Raw genomic sequence first — 21,690 nt, forward strand, 5'->3', positions numbered from 1 at the left:
ATTTTAGAATAGCTTTGGCAGTTGTTTAGCAAGGAGAAAGTGAGGACTGGAGATGCTGGAGATCAGATCGAGAGTGTGGTGCTGGAAAAGCACAGCAGGTCAGGCAGCATCCAAGCAGGAGAATTGACGTTTCGGGCAAAAGCCCTTCATCAGGCCACATTCTTGACAGTTGTTTAGTAATGCAAGCAAAACATTTAGTACATCTTAGTAATCTAGTAACAGTTAAAACAGATTTATAACATTTTCTATGATTAACGTCTTTAGCAGTCAGTTAAATCATAGAAAATAATAATAATGTTCATTTTTAAAACTTTGATTGAGTGTTTGATACAAAACAACCCTTCACTGAATAAAGTTGACTCCAAACCAGCAAACTGCTAATGGATATTTCTCCCACCTGATATTCATCGATCATATTCTCATATCACAACATCGTTAGTATGGCTTTAGAAGATGATTTAAGCATTGAACATTCAAGAAACCCATTTGAACAGAGTTGTTCCACAAAGCATATTGTTCATATTTAAATCCCTAATCGCTGCTGTGCTATCACAATAAAATCACTGCAGCCTTATTTACAATGTATGAGTGTAGCAATTCCTTATGGATTACACATAGTATGAAGGTCAATATCTTTCAAAGAAGCAAATCAATGTTAAGATGTTTCATGAATCTTTTAACTGATTTACACAAATGCATTTGGGTGATGGGATGCATTTAAAATTAAAACATGTTGAATTTCTGCTCAGTTAGTTTAGTTAAAGAATAAAAATAAAAGGCTATGGATTTATGACTTCTCACCCATCATTCATTCAAACTATGCTCCTTACCAGAATCAGGGAATCACATGTAACATCTTCTATTTGTTTAAAGAAGTTAGAAAAACTAATTTTCATGAAACAATGCATTACTGCAAGTGGCTACTGAAAGTTAGTCAATCACACCACTGAAGAGGGAATAAAACTTGGGTAACAAAGATATCTGAGTGACTAGTGACAACGTTAACATTTAAGATTTCCTTGTACCCAAATGCACAAGTGGCATTTGCCAATTGGAAATTCTAGCCTTGAATCTCAATTTCCACTACCTGGCATCCAATAAGAAAGCTGGAAGATAACAAGAAGGCAGTTCATGCAACAAATCACTTCATATAGGGGAGATGTCAGGGGTGGGTGTTTTACCCAGAGAGTGGTGGGGGCATGGAATGCGCTGCCTGTGGGAGTGGTAGAGTCAGAATCTTTGGTGACCTTTAAGCAGCAATTGGATAGGTACATGGATGGGTGCTTAAGCTAGGACAAATGTTCGGCACAACATCGTGGGCTGAAGGGCCTGTTCTGTGCTGTATTGTTCTATGTTCTATGTTCTGTAAGAGAAAACAAGGTTGAACTAAATCAGCAGGAGAATTCATAAAATACTGGCAATGTGAAGATTGGGCCAGAAGAAAGAACAATCACCATATTAATCATAAATATTATGATGTCAACATGTCCACATATCAGTTGTATACAAAGGCAGAGTGGGTTATGTAAGGCTAATACAGTAGCAAGTAGCTCTTTATAGAACAAGGAGAATCAAGTCAACCAGTAGCAATATAACCTAAAGTAGTAACAGTCCGCAGCCACACTTAAAGCAAGTGTCTGGATTGATACACTATATATGTGAAGTAACAATACTCTGATGAAGTACAGAATGGTGCACTGCTTAGGGTATGGAAGTTGTCAGAGAAATTCAAAATCTATACCATACGGACTGCATTTTCAGATTGGAATGATAGTTATGGATAAAAATTAAGTAACATTCTATTGGTACCACTTATTAACATATGTCATGTTTTATGTTATTAAGTAAGTTTCAATTGCATTATGATTAGTCGTGAAATTTTTATCATGTCTCATTATATGTAAGAATTTTGTAGAAATGGGTGTACAACCACAAATTAGCTTGTTTTGAGAGAATGCTAAGAGGTGATTGTTAATAATGATGATATCCCAAATTATATACAATTTTGATTGGAAGTCATGTTTTTGGTCATATATCTTTTTCTCACCATTCAACTGGTCCAAATGGACTCTGAATGATAAGTAAAATAATAGATATACTTAGCTTTATAGACACAGAGGAAGGGGAGTTTTCAACTCACCACCTATATAATAGCCAGACAGATTGCCCATTTTGAGAGACTCCACAACAACCATCACCCTATCCCATTTCTACAAAGGGCAGATACTATGTATTGGTATGACTCTTGGTGGGAGGTGTTCACTAGCAATCAAGTTCTATCACCCCATCAGCTGTACCATAGTGTGAATGTTTTATTTAATCACTAAAATTGTCAATTTGCTTCCGTTATATTGTTATGTAGTGCAAAAAGATTTTCACCAGGTGTCTTCAATAAACTCAAAATAACTCATTTTATAGAGGCAAACTTATTCTTACAATAGGTGGTAAAACTAGTTAACCACCAAACTATTTGCCCAATTAAACTACTCCACTAGGCGAAGGGTCTGAACATAAAGGATTAAAAAGGGAACACATTTCATGATCGGGTTGACTTCCTGTCATTGAGGTTATAATGCTGGCAGCTGTGGAGTGAATGAAATCTTCAAATCAAACTTCATTTTGAGATGGAAAGTTATTTAGACTTAGGTATTTGATTGGATCTTTAGCTTGCAGAGTGTAAAAGGAAGTTAACAATCCTGATTTATGGAACTTCCTGAGGTTTCTGGAAAATACTTCGTTATAAAATATCTGTGCAGTTTATCAAAAGTGAGATCTTTCTTTTTGCTACCAACATCTTGGAGGTTTGTTGCTTCAATTGACACATCTAAATATACACTGAAACGGCATCAGTGAATCCACAATTAAGGCCATATGACTAATCTCTCAAAAGCTTTGGCTTGCTTTCTTCCCACATAATTAGTTGATTTTCATAAACAGTAGGTGAACCAGAACCTACGTCAACATTTGACTCTTCATTTTCAAGAAGTCACATAGTAAACCTTGTGGAACGCAGATATTGTAAACATCATTTCATATCTTTTAGCTTCCTTTACATAGTTACTTTTAAGGACTACCTTAGAAGTTCTTTCTAACAACATGGCCAGGTAATATCCATTAGAGAAGGTGAAAATTACTCCTGCCCTGGCAGACAACTAAACAAGTCAGGGAGAGGATTCTACTTCAGTAATATAGAGCTAATCCCACAATCTTCTGCATCCAACACTTTAAAGCTTCAGTGTTTTAATTACATTCCATTCTTCCTTTGCCAGCAGTTCATCACTCCAAGGATTTAGACAGAAAGTACAATAAATAATGTATTTGCACCAGAAGATTGTCAATGATAAAATGGGATGTTTTATAAGTTTTATAAACAGTATCGTACAGCTACCCTTCTTTGCCATTGGAGTGAGACAACAATTTTTGTCAGTGCTTTGCCAAAACTTTGGAATCTTGATCTTACCTAGTACAATTAACGTTCCAATATGATTGTGAGTAATTAATCCAAGTTTTGTTCATATTCCACCTATGCAAAAATGCAATATTTCTTTTTCTTTAACAGAAATTTAATAACTAGCAATATTATTGCCTTTGAATTGCAAGGCTCTAGCTTTAAGGACCAATCAGGAAGTTAGCCCATGAAGCTTGGAAATAAAAAGAATATACTTTTTGTTTTAATAGAGTTAAGCATTTGCTTAACCTCCCTGTATTTATGTGACAACAGAAGAAGAGATGTGAGCAGCCTCTGGATCATTTTACTATGAAGTAAGTTCTAGTACCTAATGCAGGAATGACATTGAAGCTCTGGCCTCTGTACAGCATACCTTGTTTCATGGTGGAATTCCTGATAATTTCCCATGTGCTGGATGACCATATGTATGAAAACTGACATCAACTGCAGCAGCTTGAGCAGCAACAAATCCATGAGGTTGAGAACTTTTGAGGATAGGTAAAATCACTCTTGTCCTGCCAGACCATGGGGTTGCTTTCTCGTTAGAGAGAGACAACTGGATGGTGGTTTAACCAGAAGGTCACCACACCTCAGGCAAGGAGAAGATATTGAGAAGGAGAGTTCTTCATGGTAACCTCAGGCACTGCAGGAATGAATGCATGCTGTTAGCATCATCCTGCATCGCAAACTAGTTGTCCTGCCAACTGAGTTAACTATCGGCTTTTGAGGATAGCACATTTATAAATGTGGTAAGTTCTCAATTTAAGAGTATGCAGGGAGAGATAGAGAGGGCGATCCCTAATAAGCAAGAAGAAATAGGCACAGAGAGCAGAGGTCACTTGAATGCAACCTACTATCCAACGGTGTTCAGTTCTCTTGTATGAGCATGTGAGGTCTGACAGGCTTAATTCCAAAGAATTGGCACACCCAATATGTCACATGGGTTTGATGGGAAAACAGGTCAGGATCTTGAGGGAGCAAGACCTACCAACTGGGTCATCCTCATAGTGTCTGGTTATAATGTCTAACATTTTAACATACCTTGCATTATGCACTAATTTACATCTTGTTTAAAACAAAAACCTCCTTCCATTTGACTACCAAGTGGTGTTCCTTTGCCACATTAGACTAAGCAGGCTCTGTAAATCCTACCAGAAAACAGGATGTTTGCAAAATTCTAACAGACAGCTTATATAGTATGATGTGCAGTTGTTAAGGTTCATTCTGCAATGGAGTCAAATGGTATGGAATGGGGAGCAGAATTGCATACAGTATTCCAGTTGTGGCCTAACCAGCATTTTGTACAGTACCAACATAACCCCCTTCCTCTAGAATTCAATGCCTCTGCCAGTAAAGGTGAGTATCCCACATACCTTCTTAACCACCTTATCTATCTGTCCTGCTATCTTCAGGGTTCTGTGGACCTGCTTAACAAGATTCCTCTGATCTTCAGTTGTTTCCAAGGTCCTAATTTATAGTATAATCCTTTGCCTTTTTCGTCCTCCCAGATTGCATTACCTCACACTTTTCTGGGGTGAATTCCATTTGCCACTGTTCTGTCCATCTGACCAGTATTGAATTCTCAGATGTTAGTATATCAATAAACATCAATCAAATTACATCAACCAGAACTGAATCAACAATGTGCTGGTGAATGTTTAGGAAGACCTTTCATTTGTCACAAAAGCGCCTGTAGATATCTTCTCTGGAATGTTTTGTGCGATGGTGCTCCTGCCATTAAGAGAAGATTTTGCCAAATGTGCTCCTAACAAGTGCTTTGGGAGCTTCACTTGCTTGAAATGCACATCAGGTAGGAGGCATGATATTTTATTCTTTGGATGAAGGCAGCATAGACTCAGTTGTGTCACTCTACACAGTCCAACAGCCTGTTTACACATGAAGAATAGTTTTCTTTGTCTGGTATTGAAGGATTGCTAGATTCCCTGGAACCACCACCCAGAGGTAAAAGGCAAATGGCTGAATGGAAAACACAAATAATTGTAATTTCCAGTGAAAATTGAGTTGGCTGAATAAAGAATGGTGAAGAAGACTGATTTGATCAATATTCAAACACACATATGATTTACTATTGACACTATAGAAGTTCACTCGAGTAGATACTTAACATATTAATGCCATATGTAAAACCATTTTTCTAAAACTAAAGAATTTATTGTCTGTGCAGCCTTCTTCATCACGACCGTGAAGAAGTATGTATTCTATCTTCCATATATCTTAATTTTTTTCAACATAAAGCAACAGCATTATTCAGCTTCTAATATTCAGTTAATTGCTTAATTGAAATGGAAGTAGATATAAAGGCAGTAACAGATGATTATTGCAGATTTCATTGTTGGTATTTGAACTACCAAGAATGAAAAATTAACTTACAGCATCTTTCTCAGGATTGCATACTTTCACCCACAATATGTGATCCAGCAACCAATCTATTGGCTTGTCCTTGTAGAACATGATAATGAATTCTATGACGAGTGTCAGATCAGGAGATTTGAACAACTTTCCTAAAACAGAGTAAAATAATAATGAAAACAATTTTACTTTTCCACTCTGCTTTATTGGGAGATTCTACTATATTAGTTGAGACATGATCATAGATGTTGGCAAAATTTAACAGATAAAATATGTGAGTACAATAATTTTATAAAAGTGGACTCATTATGTAATAAAATTAAAAAGAGTTTCTTCTGCTTGTTAAATCCTTGGGTGTAATGACAAACTGTGTTTCAAGGCACATCACTACTGCAAAAATACTGTTTTATTGATTGCAATATAACTAATGTGTAGGTTCCTCTGTTATTCTTCTCCAGTGAACATGACAGCACTGTGATACTTAGTAGCCTTTCAAAATGTCATCCAAATTTAATTAGCATGACTTAATGGATTTTCTTCTTTTAGACCACACTAAATATATAGATAATTGCAACACAGTTAACTGTGAAAAAGAATTGCAGTCATGATCATCTGAAATGCACCAACTAGTCAATATAGTCTACTGCGGACTAGTATTGAGCCCCAATTCAATTAAGATAGTATAGTATATCCATAAATGCAAAGGATAGAGAGTACATGAAAACAAGTTATCCACTGTGTGTTTAAGGCACTCAGTAAACAAATGTTCATTTTAAAAAATAAACAATGACTCAGATATTGTGATGGCGAGAGAGTCAATTCCACAGCATAGAGTGTAACTGCGCGTCGGGACCATGCAGAATTTGAGATGCAGCTGATTCCGAAGGAAATCTATTCTAACTTCTGGGTAGCTACTATATGGAATACCCAACTCAAGTTAAACAACCTACTCAACCTTCAAAATCTTACATCCCTCAGAACCCTGATCTCTAACTACCATTCTCCCTAACCAGAAACACAAACCAATACTATCCCCTACAACTAGGGCCCAACATTGTGTCACTGCCTTGAACCCTAAATCTGATATCACCCATCCCGAGACCAGGCAGGATAACAAATTGCTGAGCATTGACAGGCATCTTTGTATCCTCTTTGGCCACAGGTGAGGTCCCAAACGACTGGAGAATAGCCAAAATAGTTCCATTGTTAAAGGATAGCAAGGATAATCCAGGAAATTACAAGCCTGTGAGCCTCATGTCGGTGGTAGGGAAATTGTTGGCAAAGATTCTCAGGGACAAGATCTAAAAGTATTCAGAAGCAAATGGACTTATTAGCGATAGACACCATGGTGTTGTGTGGGGGAAGTCGTACCTCACTAATTTGATTGAGTTTTTTGAGGAGCTGATGAAGATGATTGATGAGGGAAAAGCAGTTAATGTTGTCTACATGGACTTCAATAAAGCCTTTGACAAGGTCCCTTATGGCAGATCGATGCAAAAGGTGAAGTCACGTGTCATCAGGGGTGAGCTGGCAAGATGGATACAGAAATGGCTTAGTCACAAGAGATAGAGGGTAACAGTACAGCCATGCTTTTTTGAATGGAGGGTTGTGACAAATGGTGTTCCAAGAGATCAGTGCTGGGACCTAACCGGTCAAGTTAGTAAGTCGGACGATACAAAGATTGGTAGAGTTGTAGATAGTGAGGATTATCGTCAGAGGATACAGCAGGTTATAGGTCAGTTGGAGGCATGGGCAGAAAAATGGCATATAGAGTTTAATCTGGATAAATGTGAGGCAATGCATTTTGAAGGTCAAGGACAGGTGGAAATTACACAGTAAATGGCAGAACCCTTAGGAGTATTGATATGCAAAAGGATCTAGGTGTGCGGGTTCACAGAGATCACCTAAGGTGGCAACACAGGTAGATAAGGTAGTAAAAAGGGCTATGGCATGCTTGTGTTCATTGGAAAGGGTATTGAGTAGGGGTATTGGAAGGATAGGCAAGTTATGCTGCAGCTTTATAAAACTTTAGTTAGGCCACACGTGGGAATGTTGCATACAGTTATGGTCACCACACTATCGGAAGGATGTGGATGCAAGAGGATACAGAAAAGTTTACCGGGATGCTGCCTGGTATGGGGTATTTTAGCTATGAAGAAAGGCTGGATGGACTGGGTTTGTTTTCACTGGAAAGCAGGAGGTTGAAAGCAACCTGATAAACGTTTACAAGGTTGTGAATGGCATGGATAGAGTGGAATGTCTGAAGTGTTTTCCCAGGGTGGAAGGGTAAATTATTCAGGGACATAAGTTCAAAACGTGTGGGAGGAGAAGTTTAAAAGAGATATTCGAGGCAAGTTTTTCACACAAAGGGTGGTGAGTGCCTCAAATGCACTGCTAGAGGTGTTGGTGGAAACAGATACAGTAGCAGCATCCAAGAAACACCTGGATGAATACATGAATAGGAAGGAACAGAGATACAGATTCTATAAGTGAAGACAGTTTTAGTACGGAAGGGCAAAATGTGTCAGCGCAGGCTTGGATGGCCGAAGGTCTTGTTCTTGTGTTCACTCTCCCCAACCTAGCAACTTTAAATCACCGTCCAAGCCACTGCACTGGACATCTCTCTCCAGATGAGACATCACAACCCCAACCTGTTGGCCTAACCACCCAGATGTGAAAATATCCCCCACATCCTGGACAGACCTGACAACCCTGGCCATCCCTCAGACCTGATACCCTTTGTCCCCCTGCATTCCCTGCCACTGGAACTGAGAAGCCCCTCTCAGACCTGATACTCACCCACCTATCCTGCATGCTGGCTTGACATTCTGCCAGATGAAACTGCCCACATCCACCTGATGCCAGGTTTAACATCACCTCTCCTGACCCTGATCTAACCTAACCATATCTAGTATTCCACTTTCCTTAGATGACTGTCACTCTCTAACCTTGCACTTATCTTATATACTTATCTGTTCACAGTAGCTGCCAAAGTGGCAAGCTGTGTTGCTGGATATTTAAATCACAGAACACGGCAGACTGACTGCTGCAAAAAGGAGCCATGGTTATATATTGATTCTCTTCATTGCTCGATTAATGAGTTCTTGGTAAGCCCCTGTCCAGGAATCTTGAGTGTAAAAGCAATTTAAAGCTATATGGGTAAGATTTAGTCTGATCAGGAATGGAAATAGGGTTTCCAACCCTGATCAGGATATTTGAGTCAGTGCTACACTTAAATGCTGATGTTTCCTTGAATGTATTCTGCATACTACTGGCAGTGATTTCTTAATTGTTCCGTCTCTAGCGTATACCAATTTTACTTCACATTCAGATAGTTACCAACATCTCTAAGATCTTCAAATCAACATCCTGCTTACTAAGAATAGTTTACAATATTTAAATAGCTAAGAAAACATAATCATCATGGTCAAATATCAACATTCATCTCCTCAGACTGACAATAATGATGAGCCCCTTAAAAGCTGCAAGCTTATTGAGACTGTACAAATGAATGAAATCTGATACGGTTTCATAAACTGAATGCTATTTCAAGCTCCAAAATACAGTAAAGTTCTTTTGTCTTAAAGCACAGAAATCCTGTGGGGTAGTGCTTGACTTTCTAACATTAATAACAGCATTCTCTTTCAAGACAATGGCAAACACAAAAACACATTCAGTGTCAGAAGTATATAAATAATTAAATTAATATATAGTTTTCATAAACCAATGCATGTTTAGGAAAGAGATTTTTCTTTAACTTCATGCACACAGAAAAATTTCATTGCTTTGTGCTTTTTAAACAATGGATTAGACTGTGTTTTTGATTACAAACATAACTATCCAATAGGACTCAAATATCAAGGCAACCAGGAAAGGGCGATATTTACATTGTTGCAAATTTTAAAAAATAAATAAAATTTTAGATAAATTGTTTGTGAACTCCATGTTTGGAATACCATGAAGGAGATTTAAATCCATTTAGGAAGCAGCTTTTCAGGGTGAGGTTCGTATCTTTATCCATTGTTTTAAGTGGGGTAATTCCAGCTGGGAAGTGGGTAAGATGATCATGTACTTGTTCCCATACGTTAAGATGCAACTTAAAATTAACACTTAATTGCATTTTTTTTTTAAATTGTCTTTAACTACCTCAAACTGCTGATTCACTGCTGTAGCAAGATGTTAGATTGCCTGGATGCCTCGAGTCTTGTGTAACGTAACGGTTCTTTAAGAATGAATGTTAAAGCTGTGTTAAGTTCTACTGAACCTGATGATGTCATACAATGTTTGAGTGAAAAAAAACAAGTCTAACACAAGTCCTGATGTGTCACCTCTGATTCCTAAGAGTTCTTGTAATTATGCCTAACTAGACATATACGTATTCCTATCAAGTAGAAAATTATATCTTATTAGTACAAATGCCTCTTCTTATTAAAGACTCAATAATGGTTTATTGTCTCTGACTGCTAATTAAATAGACCTTTAAATTCAGCATAGAAGGGAGGAATTGTGGTTGTTCTCTACCCCAACTACAAGCCATCAGTATTTGGTACTGCAAAATACACGATGATTGGCATTGGCACAGATCATTTTATGCTAGTAACTATCTCACAGACTTTGACAATGGGTCAGGGTTACAGTTGAAAGGCAAATCGAAGCCTTCTTCACTGCATTCAGCAACAGAACAGAACAGGGCTGCAATAAGTTTGCAAACTTTGTCCTAGCTTGTCTGTTAACAGTCATTTATAACGGATTTCAAAAATGAGCAAAGATCAGAGTGTTTCAATGCAAGGTTGTTTTAATTACTAGATTGAAACTCAGTTGTGACTGGTAGTAAAAAAAGTCTTTGTTGGTGGTTGTAATCAATATATGTGGATGGAGTAAATTGACAAAATCGTTTCCCTGGGGTGGGGGAGTCCAGAACTAGAGGACATAGGTTTAGAGTGAGAGGGGAAAGATATAAAAGAGACCCAAGGAGCAACCTTTTTACACAGAGGGTGGTGCATATATGGAATGAGCTGCCAGAGGAAGTGGTGGAGGCTGGTACAATTGCAACATTTAAAAGGCATTTGGATGGGTATATGAATAGGAAGGGTTTACAGGGATATGGGCCAAGTGCTGGCAAATGGGACTAGATTGGGTTGGGATATCTAGTCGGCATGGACAAGTTGGACTGAAGGGTCTGTTTGACTCTATGACTCTATATATGGATTCCTTGGATATTCTGCCACTGTGCTAGTGTAACTTTGTTGGAGATGCACACTTGCAGGGTGAATAGACTTAGCTGGTATAGAGGCAGGAAAGTTGATAAAATTCAGTGGTAATATTCTTCATATCTGAAGTTACGAATACACAGAATGCTTTTGCTGATTGTACTTTAGATTTAAACCGTGCAGAAAATGTGTTGCTGGAAAAGAGCAGTAGGTCAGGCAGCATCCAAGGAACAGGAGAATCGACGTTTCGGGCATAAGCCCTTTTTAAACCGTGCAGTTAATTTTGAACAGCGTTAAGCTAACTTTGAGTAAACCCAGAGTTACATAATTGTAATGGAAATATTCACTTTGTACTTAATCTCATCACACTCAATTTCATAGTTATGCAAAAAAAGGCCTAAATCAATACCAAAACATCAATCAAATTTCAACCGAAATCCAAACTGAAAGGGACTTCTCAAAAAATCTTTGTTCCAAAATATTACTACTAATTGCATAAAGAAAATGTTCCCTCAGTGTTTTGTTATTTATGCATTACCTAATATGAGTGATGCACTGTAAGGACCAGGCTTGACCTGGGTCTCTGCTGATTTAGCTAACATAAACTGGGAAGATAGAGGAGTGCTGCAAATAGGCTTAACAGTCTGAATAATGAAGATTAAAATCAGACTAAATTCACATTTTCTGGTTAATATTCAATAATGTCTTTTGGAAACTTGTTGTACTATTGAGCTTGGCTGTGACATGCTCATAGATTTACTGACCAACACTGTCTTGACTGTCATATGAGGAATTACCATTGGCTAGGTGACCAAAAAATGACAAATGCATATGAATGATTCACCTGCATTAGACCCCTCAGGATAGAAGGAAAGACAGTGCATTAATATAAATATAAGAAAGTAGATATTGGCTTGAAAGAGGTTGCAGTTTTTTGAAGATCATTGTAAGCATTTTCTGAATACAAATGTATTATACTAGAATTGTAATTAAGTTATTTAAAATTAAATACACAAAGGCTCTTTACAGGATGATTCAAAAATGTTAGTCTGGTGAAGTGCATTAAATATTAATCTTCTGTAAAGTACCATGTATTAATCTTAGGTCATATATAATAAAAGGCATTAATAGATTTGTACTTCTCCAGAATATGTTCACTTGCATAAAAATTTGTTCTTGAATGAAAATGTATTTTGTGAATGCAAAATACGATTACAAACACTCTTACCAATAAATCCAAGTTGCGAAAATTCCAAAGTCAGCCAGTCATCTGAAGGCTGCTGTTCTGCAAAGTTCATCATAGTTTGCAAGTAGTTGGGTGTTGCTATAATATCATCCTCCAACTGTTACATAGACAAAAAATCAAGCCATCGGTTTATTGTCGTGGAATGAGTAATATACTTAGAGCAAACATGAAGTGTTTTAATTTCCTTGGGTGGTTAATTGTTTAATACATTATTTTTAAACCAACAGCACTTAAAAGTAGACATGTCAACAATTCATCAAATAGTCCACAAAGAAAATTTGCACATGAAAAATTAACCAGTGTATTACTGGAGAAAACTAATGTAGTTTGTTTGCCTTTACTTTCTGGCTGCTCAACCTGACACCTGTCCAATATCCGTCATCTTAAGCATTCTCTCCATCCATCACTGGTGCAACACAGGAAGTGTGCTTTTGACAGCACCTCCTAAATCCCTGATCTTTAACACCTTCAACATGCTTTTGTAACCGGGACTATGCACAACATATAACAATTTCCTGATTGAAACCACAAAATGTACATTCAAATAGCTATTTTTTTACTTCCTACTTTTTTGCATCCATCTTCTTATTTTTGAAAACATAAATAATTCCAGTTTTCAGCAATTATCAAATTTTCAAAACGTGTTTTAGCTTCCATAGCACCTGCAGTTTAATTACTTTTTTCTCATACATGTTGACTTTGTTGTTAGTTACTGAACACAAAATAAATAGATAACAAAATACAAGCAGTGCAATTTTGTAGAATGAAATGCATATGCTTTAACTACATTCATTGTGGTTCATATTATGGTATCCTGGCTCTTAATGTATTGTGTTTTCAAATAAATGTCAAAAATTAAAATCTGTCACATCTTGTGTCACTTCGCCATCTAACAGAAGAGTTGTAATCTTTCCTCGGGTATTGAAGATCCTGGTGATGGAGGTGGAAGTCCTGCCTGCTGAGAGCTGCTGGCTAATCAGTACTTCGATGCTTCTGTAGCAATCAATGAGGCCAATGCAAGTGGGGTTCTACACCATACAAGGCCTCAGATCAAGGACATACAAGTGATGGCAGAAAGGGGATTGTGGAGGAAGGTGTTAGCAACAATACAATTGGTTGACTTTCCTCGATTTGGCACTGAGTGCTTTTGAATGAGGTGTTGTTACACAAACCTGCAAACAAACATAGGAAGGTGGCTTGTTGTGGTCCCCTCATGGCAAGTATCTCATCTGCTGCTGGGCTAACACTAGTGGTATCTGGATGAGACCTTTTAGTGAGTATTAATTGGGATGAGTATTAACTGGCTTCTGCTCAGCTAAATACCTGACACCATGAAAACTGCCATGGAGTAAGGTAACAGATTCCGTCAACTGATTTTGGACAGGATACAGAAAAGATACATTAAAATTATATCAGAGTTCATGGGATCCAATTATGGAGGTTCCACACATTTTGTTTGTATTGTCTTGACTTTAGAATGTTGAGGGTAATTTATTTAGGTCTCAAAATGATAAATGAATTTAGTATGAAAGGTACAGAAAAGTTGAATTTTGTGGTCTGTTGCAATGGATGGGAGTTTCTGAGTTGTAGATGTGTGGATTATCGACTTTCAGCAGCTTTAAGAAACCAATTGGCCACTTAATGGCTGCTATGTGGGTTTTCAGTCAATGAGATTTCTTCAAGTTGTGCTGACCAGCCTCTAGGCTTTTACTTCAAAACTTTATTGAATTTAAATTTCTCCATCTGCCATGGTAGATTCAAGCCACTGTCTATAGAACATTAGCCTGCCACTCTGGACTACTGCTCCAGTTAGATAATCCTTATACCACCAACTCCTTTTAATTATTTTGGCACTGGGATCAGTCTTGGAATTTGGACAGGTGTCTGCAGCCACTGTTTCAATGGGTACTCCTGGTTACTCAGTCATCATCCTTCAAATGCATCTGGTCATATAAACATCGCTGGCACCTAGCAGTTCCTGAGAAAATAGAAATCATGGCTGCTCCTTCCATCCAGGTTGAAGACTAATTATATGTTGATTGAATGGGAGCTGTCTTTTCATTGAACACCTTGGCTAGCCCGCTGTACTTTATAGCTACATGAGAATAATCAGTTGTGCCTCACATCCTGTGAAATCCCACTATGGCAGCAAAGCCTCTGGGTCTTTGTGTCTGTCTATTGCAGTCAGTGGGGAAGATTATGAATTGCCCTGTATGTTTGAACTTGACAATATAAAGGCTTTTGGACAATGGTGCATGGCAGGCTGGGTAATGCCACTCAGGACCTATATGCTGCTTGGGATGAGATGGAGTCAAAAATTTCAAAACCACTGTGACTTTCAGTGTAGCCAACACTGAATGCTTCCTTCACCAGCCACCCACACTAAAAACACACACACACTATCACCCACGCACACAAACACACTCACCCATCCCACACCAATCCTAAACACACAACTACACTCACTGTCTCTCTCACACACACACACACTCGCATTGGAAAACTGAGGTCTCCTCAAGGTTGCATCGCTTATTCATCTGCATGTCTACCCTATACACTCAATTGTCTGGGTACAGTTCCATCTTTACCTCTCTGGCTAATGCAACCTTTATTCCACAGATTGAGCTCCTGCATGCACTTGCTTTGACCATACTTATGTTAATGAAGGAGCAGTGCTCCGAAAGCTAGTGCTACCAAATAAAATTGTTGAACTATAACCTGGCGTTTTGTGACTGTAACGATGTTAATCTGGCCTCCTATCTCGCCTTTATCTTATTCTCTTGCTCACTAGTTGATATATTGCCAACAGAAATAATAAAGCTCATATACCATAGGGCATAATGTTGCAATGATGAGATATTATCAGGTGCTATCAGTTTACAGATAATATAATCCATAAGACTTCAGATAATGTCCAAGATTCTAGGCTATCCACAGTGTATCCTCTATATCTGCCTTTAAAGTCAAATGTGAAAGAAACGGATGTTTTCACCTGGCGTGTTTCACATGCTGAGCTTGATGTATTGTTTCAGTTGATTAGGCTGTTAATATTAGCAAGCCATTAATGGCTCAATTGAAAATGGGATTGAGCTCTACCCACTCACTATATTATGTGATCAAATGTGGCCAACTAATGTGATCATATTGAGATCATACCCACATCATCGCTGCAGAATGAAATTGTCCAGTTCTCATAAATTTCAGAAACTGTCCTTGTGTGAGGAATTTTGAAAAGGCTGGCTTAATGTTTCAAATTGGTATTGGACAATTTAGAAGTGAAATCAGGATAATTCCTGCTGTGGAGGAATTGCCTTAAGAGCAAAGGTTAAACATTTTGGAACTCAACTCACTGGAGTTTAGAAGAATGAGAGGTGATCTCATTGAAACATTCTTAAGGGGCTTGACAGGGTAAATGCTGAGAAGATGTTTCCCCGCATCAGACAGTATAGGACCAGAGGGCATTGTCTCAGAATAAAGGAACACCAATTTAAAGCTGAAAATGAGGAGGAATTTCTCTGAGTGGTGTGAGCCTTTGGAACTCCTTGCCACAGAGAGCTGTGGGGTCAGAGGCCTTGTGTACATTTAAGGCCCTAATAGAATGATTCTTGATCAGTAGGGGAACAAGACTTACAGGGAAAGGGCAGGAAAGTGAAGATGAGGAATGTTCACTCAGCCACAACCCTATTGAATGTTGGGCAGGTTCTAGAAAAATCTGTGATTTCTAGCCATGGGAGATGGTCAGAGCCAGGGAGATGGTGAGGGTGAAAAACAAAGAGGCAAGAGACAGGCAGACATCCTGACACAGAACTTCATTAACAGTACAACACAAACACTGCCCCTACTGCCCTGGGAGGCAAAAGGACCTGACAAAAAAAAGGAAAAGAAATATTAAACAAGAAGGGTGGGTTAGCAAATTTGCGGACGACACTAAGATAGGTGGAGTTGTGGATAGTGATGAAGGATGTAGTAGGTTGCAGAGAGACATAGATAGGATGCAGAGCTGGGCTGAGAGGTGGCAAATGGAATTTAATGTGGAACAGTGTGAGGTGATACACTTTGGACGGAGTAATCGGAATGCAGAGTACTGGGCTAATGGTAGGATTCTAGGGAGTGCGGATGAGCAAAGGGATCTCGGTGTCCATGTACACAGATCCCTGAAAGTTGCCACCTAGATTGACAGGGTTGTTTAGATTAGATTAGATTACATTACAGTGTGGAAACAGGCCCTTCATCCTAACAAGTCCACACCGACCCGCCGAAGCGAAACCCACCCATACCCTTACATTTACCCCTTACCTAACACTACGGGCAATTTAGTGTGGCCAATTCACCTGACCCTGAACATCTTTGGACTGTGGGAGGAAACCGGAGTACCCGGAGGAAACCCACGAGGACACGGGGAGAAGGTGCAAACTCCACACAGTCAGTGGCCTGAGGCGGGAATTGGACCCGGGTCTCTGGCGCTGTGAGGCAGCAGTACTAACCACTGTGCCACCATGCCGCCCACAAAGAAGATTGGGCTCAACAGATATCCGGAGTGAACGTACTCCTTTCTTAATTTGAAATGTAAGAAGTTGACGGTAGTGAGCCTGACGTGATTCGAAGACGCAACCTTCTGATCTGCAGTCAGACGCGCTACCGTTGCGCGTCTGACTGAAGGATCTGAGGAGGAGGAGAGTTGATGTTTCGGGCAGGATCCTGTGGCTTCAATTAACAAAATTTGAGTATGAACAAAATTTGTGATAAAATATATAGGTAAAGGGAGCAAATATATGATTTTAAAAACCAGGACTGAATATTGATTATATACACTGGTCCATATACTCTCTGTCATCTAAAGCTATTTCAGTTCAAGAGTACACTTGGTAGTTCATGGCTTTTAGCAGAGTTTGGCACTTAAATATTTGTGGTAATCCTTTTACAATGCTGATTTGTTAATTTGGATAGTGTTTTCTATGTGTACACATATATGATTGACTACTATGCTGTACCATTACAAAATTTGAATAGTTGTCAATGATTTTAAAAAGTTGCAACTAAAAGTCCATTGTTTATATTCTGGAAAAGATCTTGCTTTCATATAGAGAATAGAAACAGAAAATGTTGGAATTGGTGAGCAGGCCAGTCAACATCTACAGAGAGATGTACAGAGTTATCAACCCAAAGTTTAATTTTGTTTCTCACTCCACTGATACTGGCTGACCTCCTGAGTATTTCTAACATATCCAACATTTTTTTATATATTGGATTTTCAGCATTTGCACTTTTTGGAACACAATTAAGGCTGTAAGAACACAGTTAAGGCTGTATTTCCTTTTAAAATTTAGCCAAAGGATATATTTTATTTGAACTATTATTTCATCATTCATGATACCATCTGAATTACAAGGAGCAATCAAAATGACTCATAACAGGCAGAACCAAAGTTCAAATTATTTGTTGGTCATCAAACTCTTTGAGATTAATTTATTGACTTCTGTAATCCTCTGCTGCCATATTATGTAATTTAATCAACCTTTGCCAGTACTGCCTCCTTACTTCTGAAGCAAAATAACATGGAGTCTCATAGAATATCAGTTGACAAAATACAAATAAATTGACAATTTGTCTTGTATTATAGTGCTTAATTGTTTCCCATATTTGAGTAAAGACTGATGTATTTTTTTAAAAGCTAGGCAAACAGAAACAAATTGACTTTGCCTAGCAATTACATATAAAGTTCCTCTTGTCTACAGATAATGCAATCTGGAATCCTAAAGAAACAAAACTGATGACAGAGCACAAATGTGGAATGAAGGAGGACATCAATTTTAAACTTGCTTAAATTAAAATGGAACTGGCAGACATAGTTGGCTTGATATTACACTTTGATGAGGAGGAACAGAACTTTTCAGCTGCATCCTTTAAATGTAAAATAAATATGTGTAGCTCTTAAATAAAATAAACAATGTTCAGAACTTTGCTCACAATCAAATATCTTAATTTTAACTTGAACAGAAATAAATTGGATAGTCTAATAAATGAGATATGAACATGAAAAAGGTTAAAAAACAGTGTGAGAACTTTTTAAGATTGCCTTCAAGGTACCTTTGGTTATTGTGAATACACACAGTACTTTAGATGATTGGGATTATTTGATTAATGAAATATTGGGTAGCAATAAATAGGGAATAGATGGAACTAATGTGTGGAGGAGCTGCCAGACTGTATAATGAAGGGATCTTGTAGCGCTGCAGTAATGTGCCTACCATCTGAGCCAGTAGACCCAGGTTCAAGTTTGAGTTCCTCCAGAGGTGTGTAGTAATGTCTAAGTAGGTTGATTAAAAGACTCTGTAACTAAAAAAGCTCTTTTGCCAAAGCAAGCTGCCTTGGTTTCTGTCTCACTGACTGATCCAGATCTGATTTGACCATCCATGATTTGACTCAAAACCATCTCTGCTACCAATGTCAAATCAGATTCAAATTAGTCGGTGAAACAGAAACCAAAACACAAAAGTTGCTGGAAAAGGTCAGCAGGTCTTAAGGAAGGGTCACCGGACCTGAAACGTTAACTCAGATTTTCCTTCACAGATGCTGCCAGACCTGCTGAGCTTTTCCAGCAACTTCTGTTTTTGTTCCTGATTTACAGCATCCACAGTTCTTTTGGTTCTTTGTCAGACATGGTTTTGAAGAGGTGAAGACAGGAAAATTATAAGTTCATTACATTCAGAAGGTTGTTACTTTTGAGAAGAATAGCTGAAGCCAGGTGTAAAATGTTGGGATACAGTTTCGCATGGATGTTCTGTGAAGCTGAACCTTATGATTAATAGAAAAATTAAACACTTTTATGGACATGGGTTACATTTTTACCAAAGGAAAAATAAGCTTTAACCTCAGCAGGTTTGCTTCCTACTAGATGTGGGATCAGGTATGCTTAGAGCTACCTGCTCAAGAATTGGTCAATGAGGAAGGTTTCAATAGTCCACAAACATTTGTGAAAAAAAAACAAGAAAAATGATTTGGCAAAATTGTGCAATTACATTAGAAAATTACATATTATTTATAACTTTTTTAAAAACCAGCACAGCCTTAATTACAAAAAAGACCAATCAAATGTAATAAGGTGACATGATTTACAGCAGGTTAATCCAATGATATTTCCTGGGAAAGGGTTCTTAATTACAAGAAAAGTCCAATCATCTGTAATATGGTGACATGATTGACAGCAGGCTAATCCAATGATATTTCCTGAGAAACAGATTGTTTGATGCACAACATTATTCCATGCTTGCTAGTTCAAGGTTAGCTCAAATACCAAATCACTGTCTTATGATTCATATTATGAAACTCCATTGTTTTTTTCTTATCTCTAAATACAACCAACTCAGCAAAGCATCAGTTCAAGTTCAAAGTGTCAAAGAAAAATCTAAAGCCATTTTGTTATGTTATTTTAAATTGAAAAACCATTTTGTGGTTAATAAAAATCTACATATACATGTTGCTTCTGACAACAACCTAAATTCAAATTTTAGATCATCAAGGAAAGTCTGGACAGTCCACAAACATTTGTAAAAAAACATACAAGAAAGATGATTTGTTAAATTTTTATGAGCCTTTGTTGAACTTTAATTAAGTTAGAAAGGTAGGCAGTTTTTCCATCGAATACTTTACAATGGAATTTAATAAACTACATTCAAGATTGAAGATAATCTATTTGTACAGTTTCAACTCAATAATTGATTTAAATTAGTAAACTGTGCTGAGCTGTTGAACATGGATAGACTCCTAGTATGAAATGTAGTTAAATTTTCAGATATCAAAAGCTTTAAAAAATTTCTGGGGAAACATTCAGTCTCAGCAATCTTTCTGGTTCAAACAGGATATTCAACAATATTCAACATAAATAATCACAATTTCAATAGAGACCAAGGTACAGGCAGAAAATGCAAAGGAGAATCATAACCAACAGGAGTGAAGACCCCTGACGATGTTACTAGGAATTGGAAACCTATAATAAAGGAATAAATCCAAGAATATCTGGGTATAGTCAGCAGGTGCTTTAGACATGACTCAAAATACCATCACAGAATTTTAATGATGCAAAAGGAGGCTATTCAACCTATTATGGAGGAGAGCGCAAGGACTGCAGATGCTGGAGATCAAATTCTAAAAGTGTGGTGCTGGAAAAGCACAGCCAGGAAGGCAGTATCTGAGGAGCAGGAGAGCCGACGTTTCAAGCATAAGCTCCTCAGCATTCCTGATGGAGAGCTTATGCTTGATTTGTCGACTCTCCTGCTCCTCGGATGCTGCCTGATCGGCTGTGCTTTTCCAGTGCTACACTTTTACATTCAGCCTATTATGTATGCACAGGCTCCCAAAGCATTTTAACTTAGTGACAACATCTTGCCTTTCCCCCATAACCCTACACATTCCTTATATAGAAACGATCAGCCAAAACCGTCTTGAATGTCTCAATTGAACCTACCTCCACTATACATCCAATTAATGCATGTATTCATTGTCAAGTGAAAACGTTTTACCTCATCTCACATTCACTTCTGGCAAGACAGTATAAAATTCTGCCTTTTAGTCTCAATCCATTTATGAGTGGAAACAGTTTCTGACTATCCAGACTTCTCGTGATTTTAAAAACTTCTAACAAATCTTCTCTTAATCTTTGTCTCTCTAAAAAAACAATACCAACTTCTTTAATCTATCCTGATAACTGATGGGTCACATCCCCAGAACCATTCTTATAAATCTGTTTTGCACTCTTTCCGATGCATTCATAGCTTTCTAGATTGTGATGACCAGAACTTTACATGATGCTCCAGCTGAGGTCTAACCAGCATCTGTTATAAATTCCCTGCTGTTGTATTCTATGCCCCTACTTATGAACCCTAGAATACGGAGTGCTTTATTGACAGCTGTGTATATTGGTTATAATTTATGCAAATATACACCCAGGTCTAGATGTTCCTGCATACCCTTTAGAATGGTACCTTTTATTTTATACAGTCTCTCCATGTTCTTTATACCAAGGTGTATCACCTCATACTTCTTCACATTAAACTTCATCTGCCACTTATCCTCTCCCTTCACCAACTTGTCAATGTACTTCTGAAGTTCCATGCTGTCCTCATAATGTACAATTGTCTCAAGTTTGGTATTTCAACCCCAGGGCATCAATGTGGACTTCAACAGTTTCTTCATTTCCCCTTCCCGCACCTCACCCCAGTTCCAAACTTCCAGGTCAGCACTGTCCCCATGACTTGTCCTACCTGCCTATCTTCTTTTCCACCTGTCCACTCCACCCTCCTCCCTGACCTATCACCTTTATCCCTTCCCCACTCACCTATTGTACTCTATGCTACTTTCTCCCCACTCCCACCCTCCTCTCATTTATCTTTCCACCCTTCAGGCACTCTGCCTGCATT

At 38.1% G+C, this 21,690-nt stretch overlaps 1 protein-coding gene across 3 annotated transcripts in view; it reads right to left on the reverse strand.

The window, feature by feature from the left end:
- Positions 1 to 21,690, reverse strand: part of LOC122539369 (alpha-1,3-mannosyl-glycoprotein 4-beta-N-acetylglucosaminyltransferase B-like) — a 247,271-nt gene that overhangs the window by 33,950 nt on the left and 191,631 nt on the right. For all 3 annotated transcript variants that reach the window (XM_043674129.1, XM_043674130.1, XM_043674128.1), the window contains exons 8-9: positions 12,257 to 12,371; positions 5,840 to 5,970 (exon numbers count right to left, since the gene is read on the reverse strand). In XM_043674129.1, the coding sequence (XP_043530064.1) occupies positions 5,840 to 5,970; positions 12,257 to 12,371 (246 nt within the window). The remainder of the gene's footprint in view (positions 1 to 5,839; positions 5,971 to 12,256; positions 12,372 to 21,690) is intronic.

This window comes from Chiloscyllium plagiosum, chromosome 32 (assembly GCF_004010195.1).
Source record: "Chiloscyllium plagiosum isolate BGI_BamShark_2017 chromosome 32, ASM401019v2, whole genome shotgun sequence".
In the NCBI taxonomy this organism is placed as follows: Eukaryota; Metazoa; Chordata; class Chondrichthyes; order Orectolobiformes; family Hemiscylliidae; genus Chiloscyllium; species Chiloscyllium plagiosum.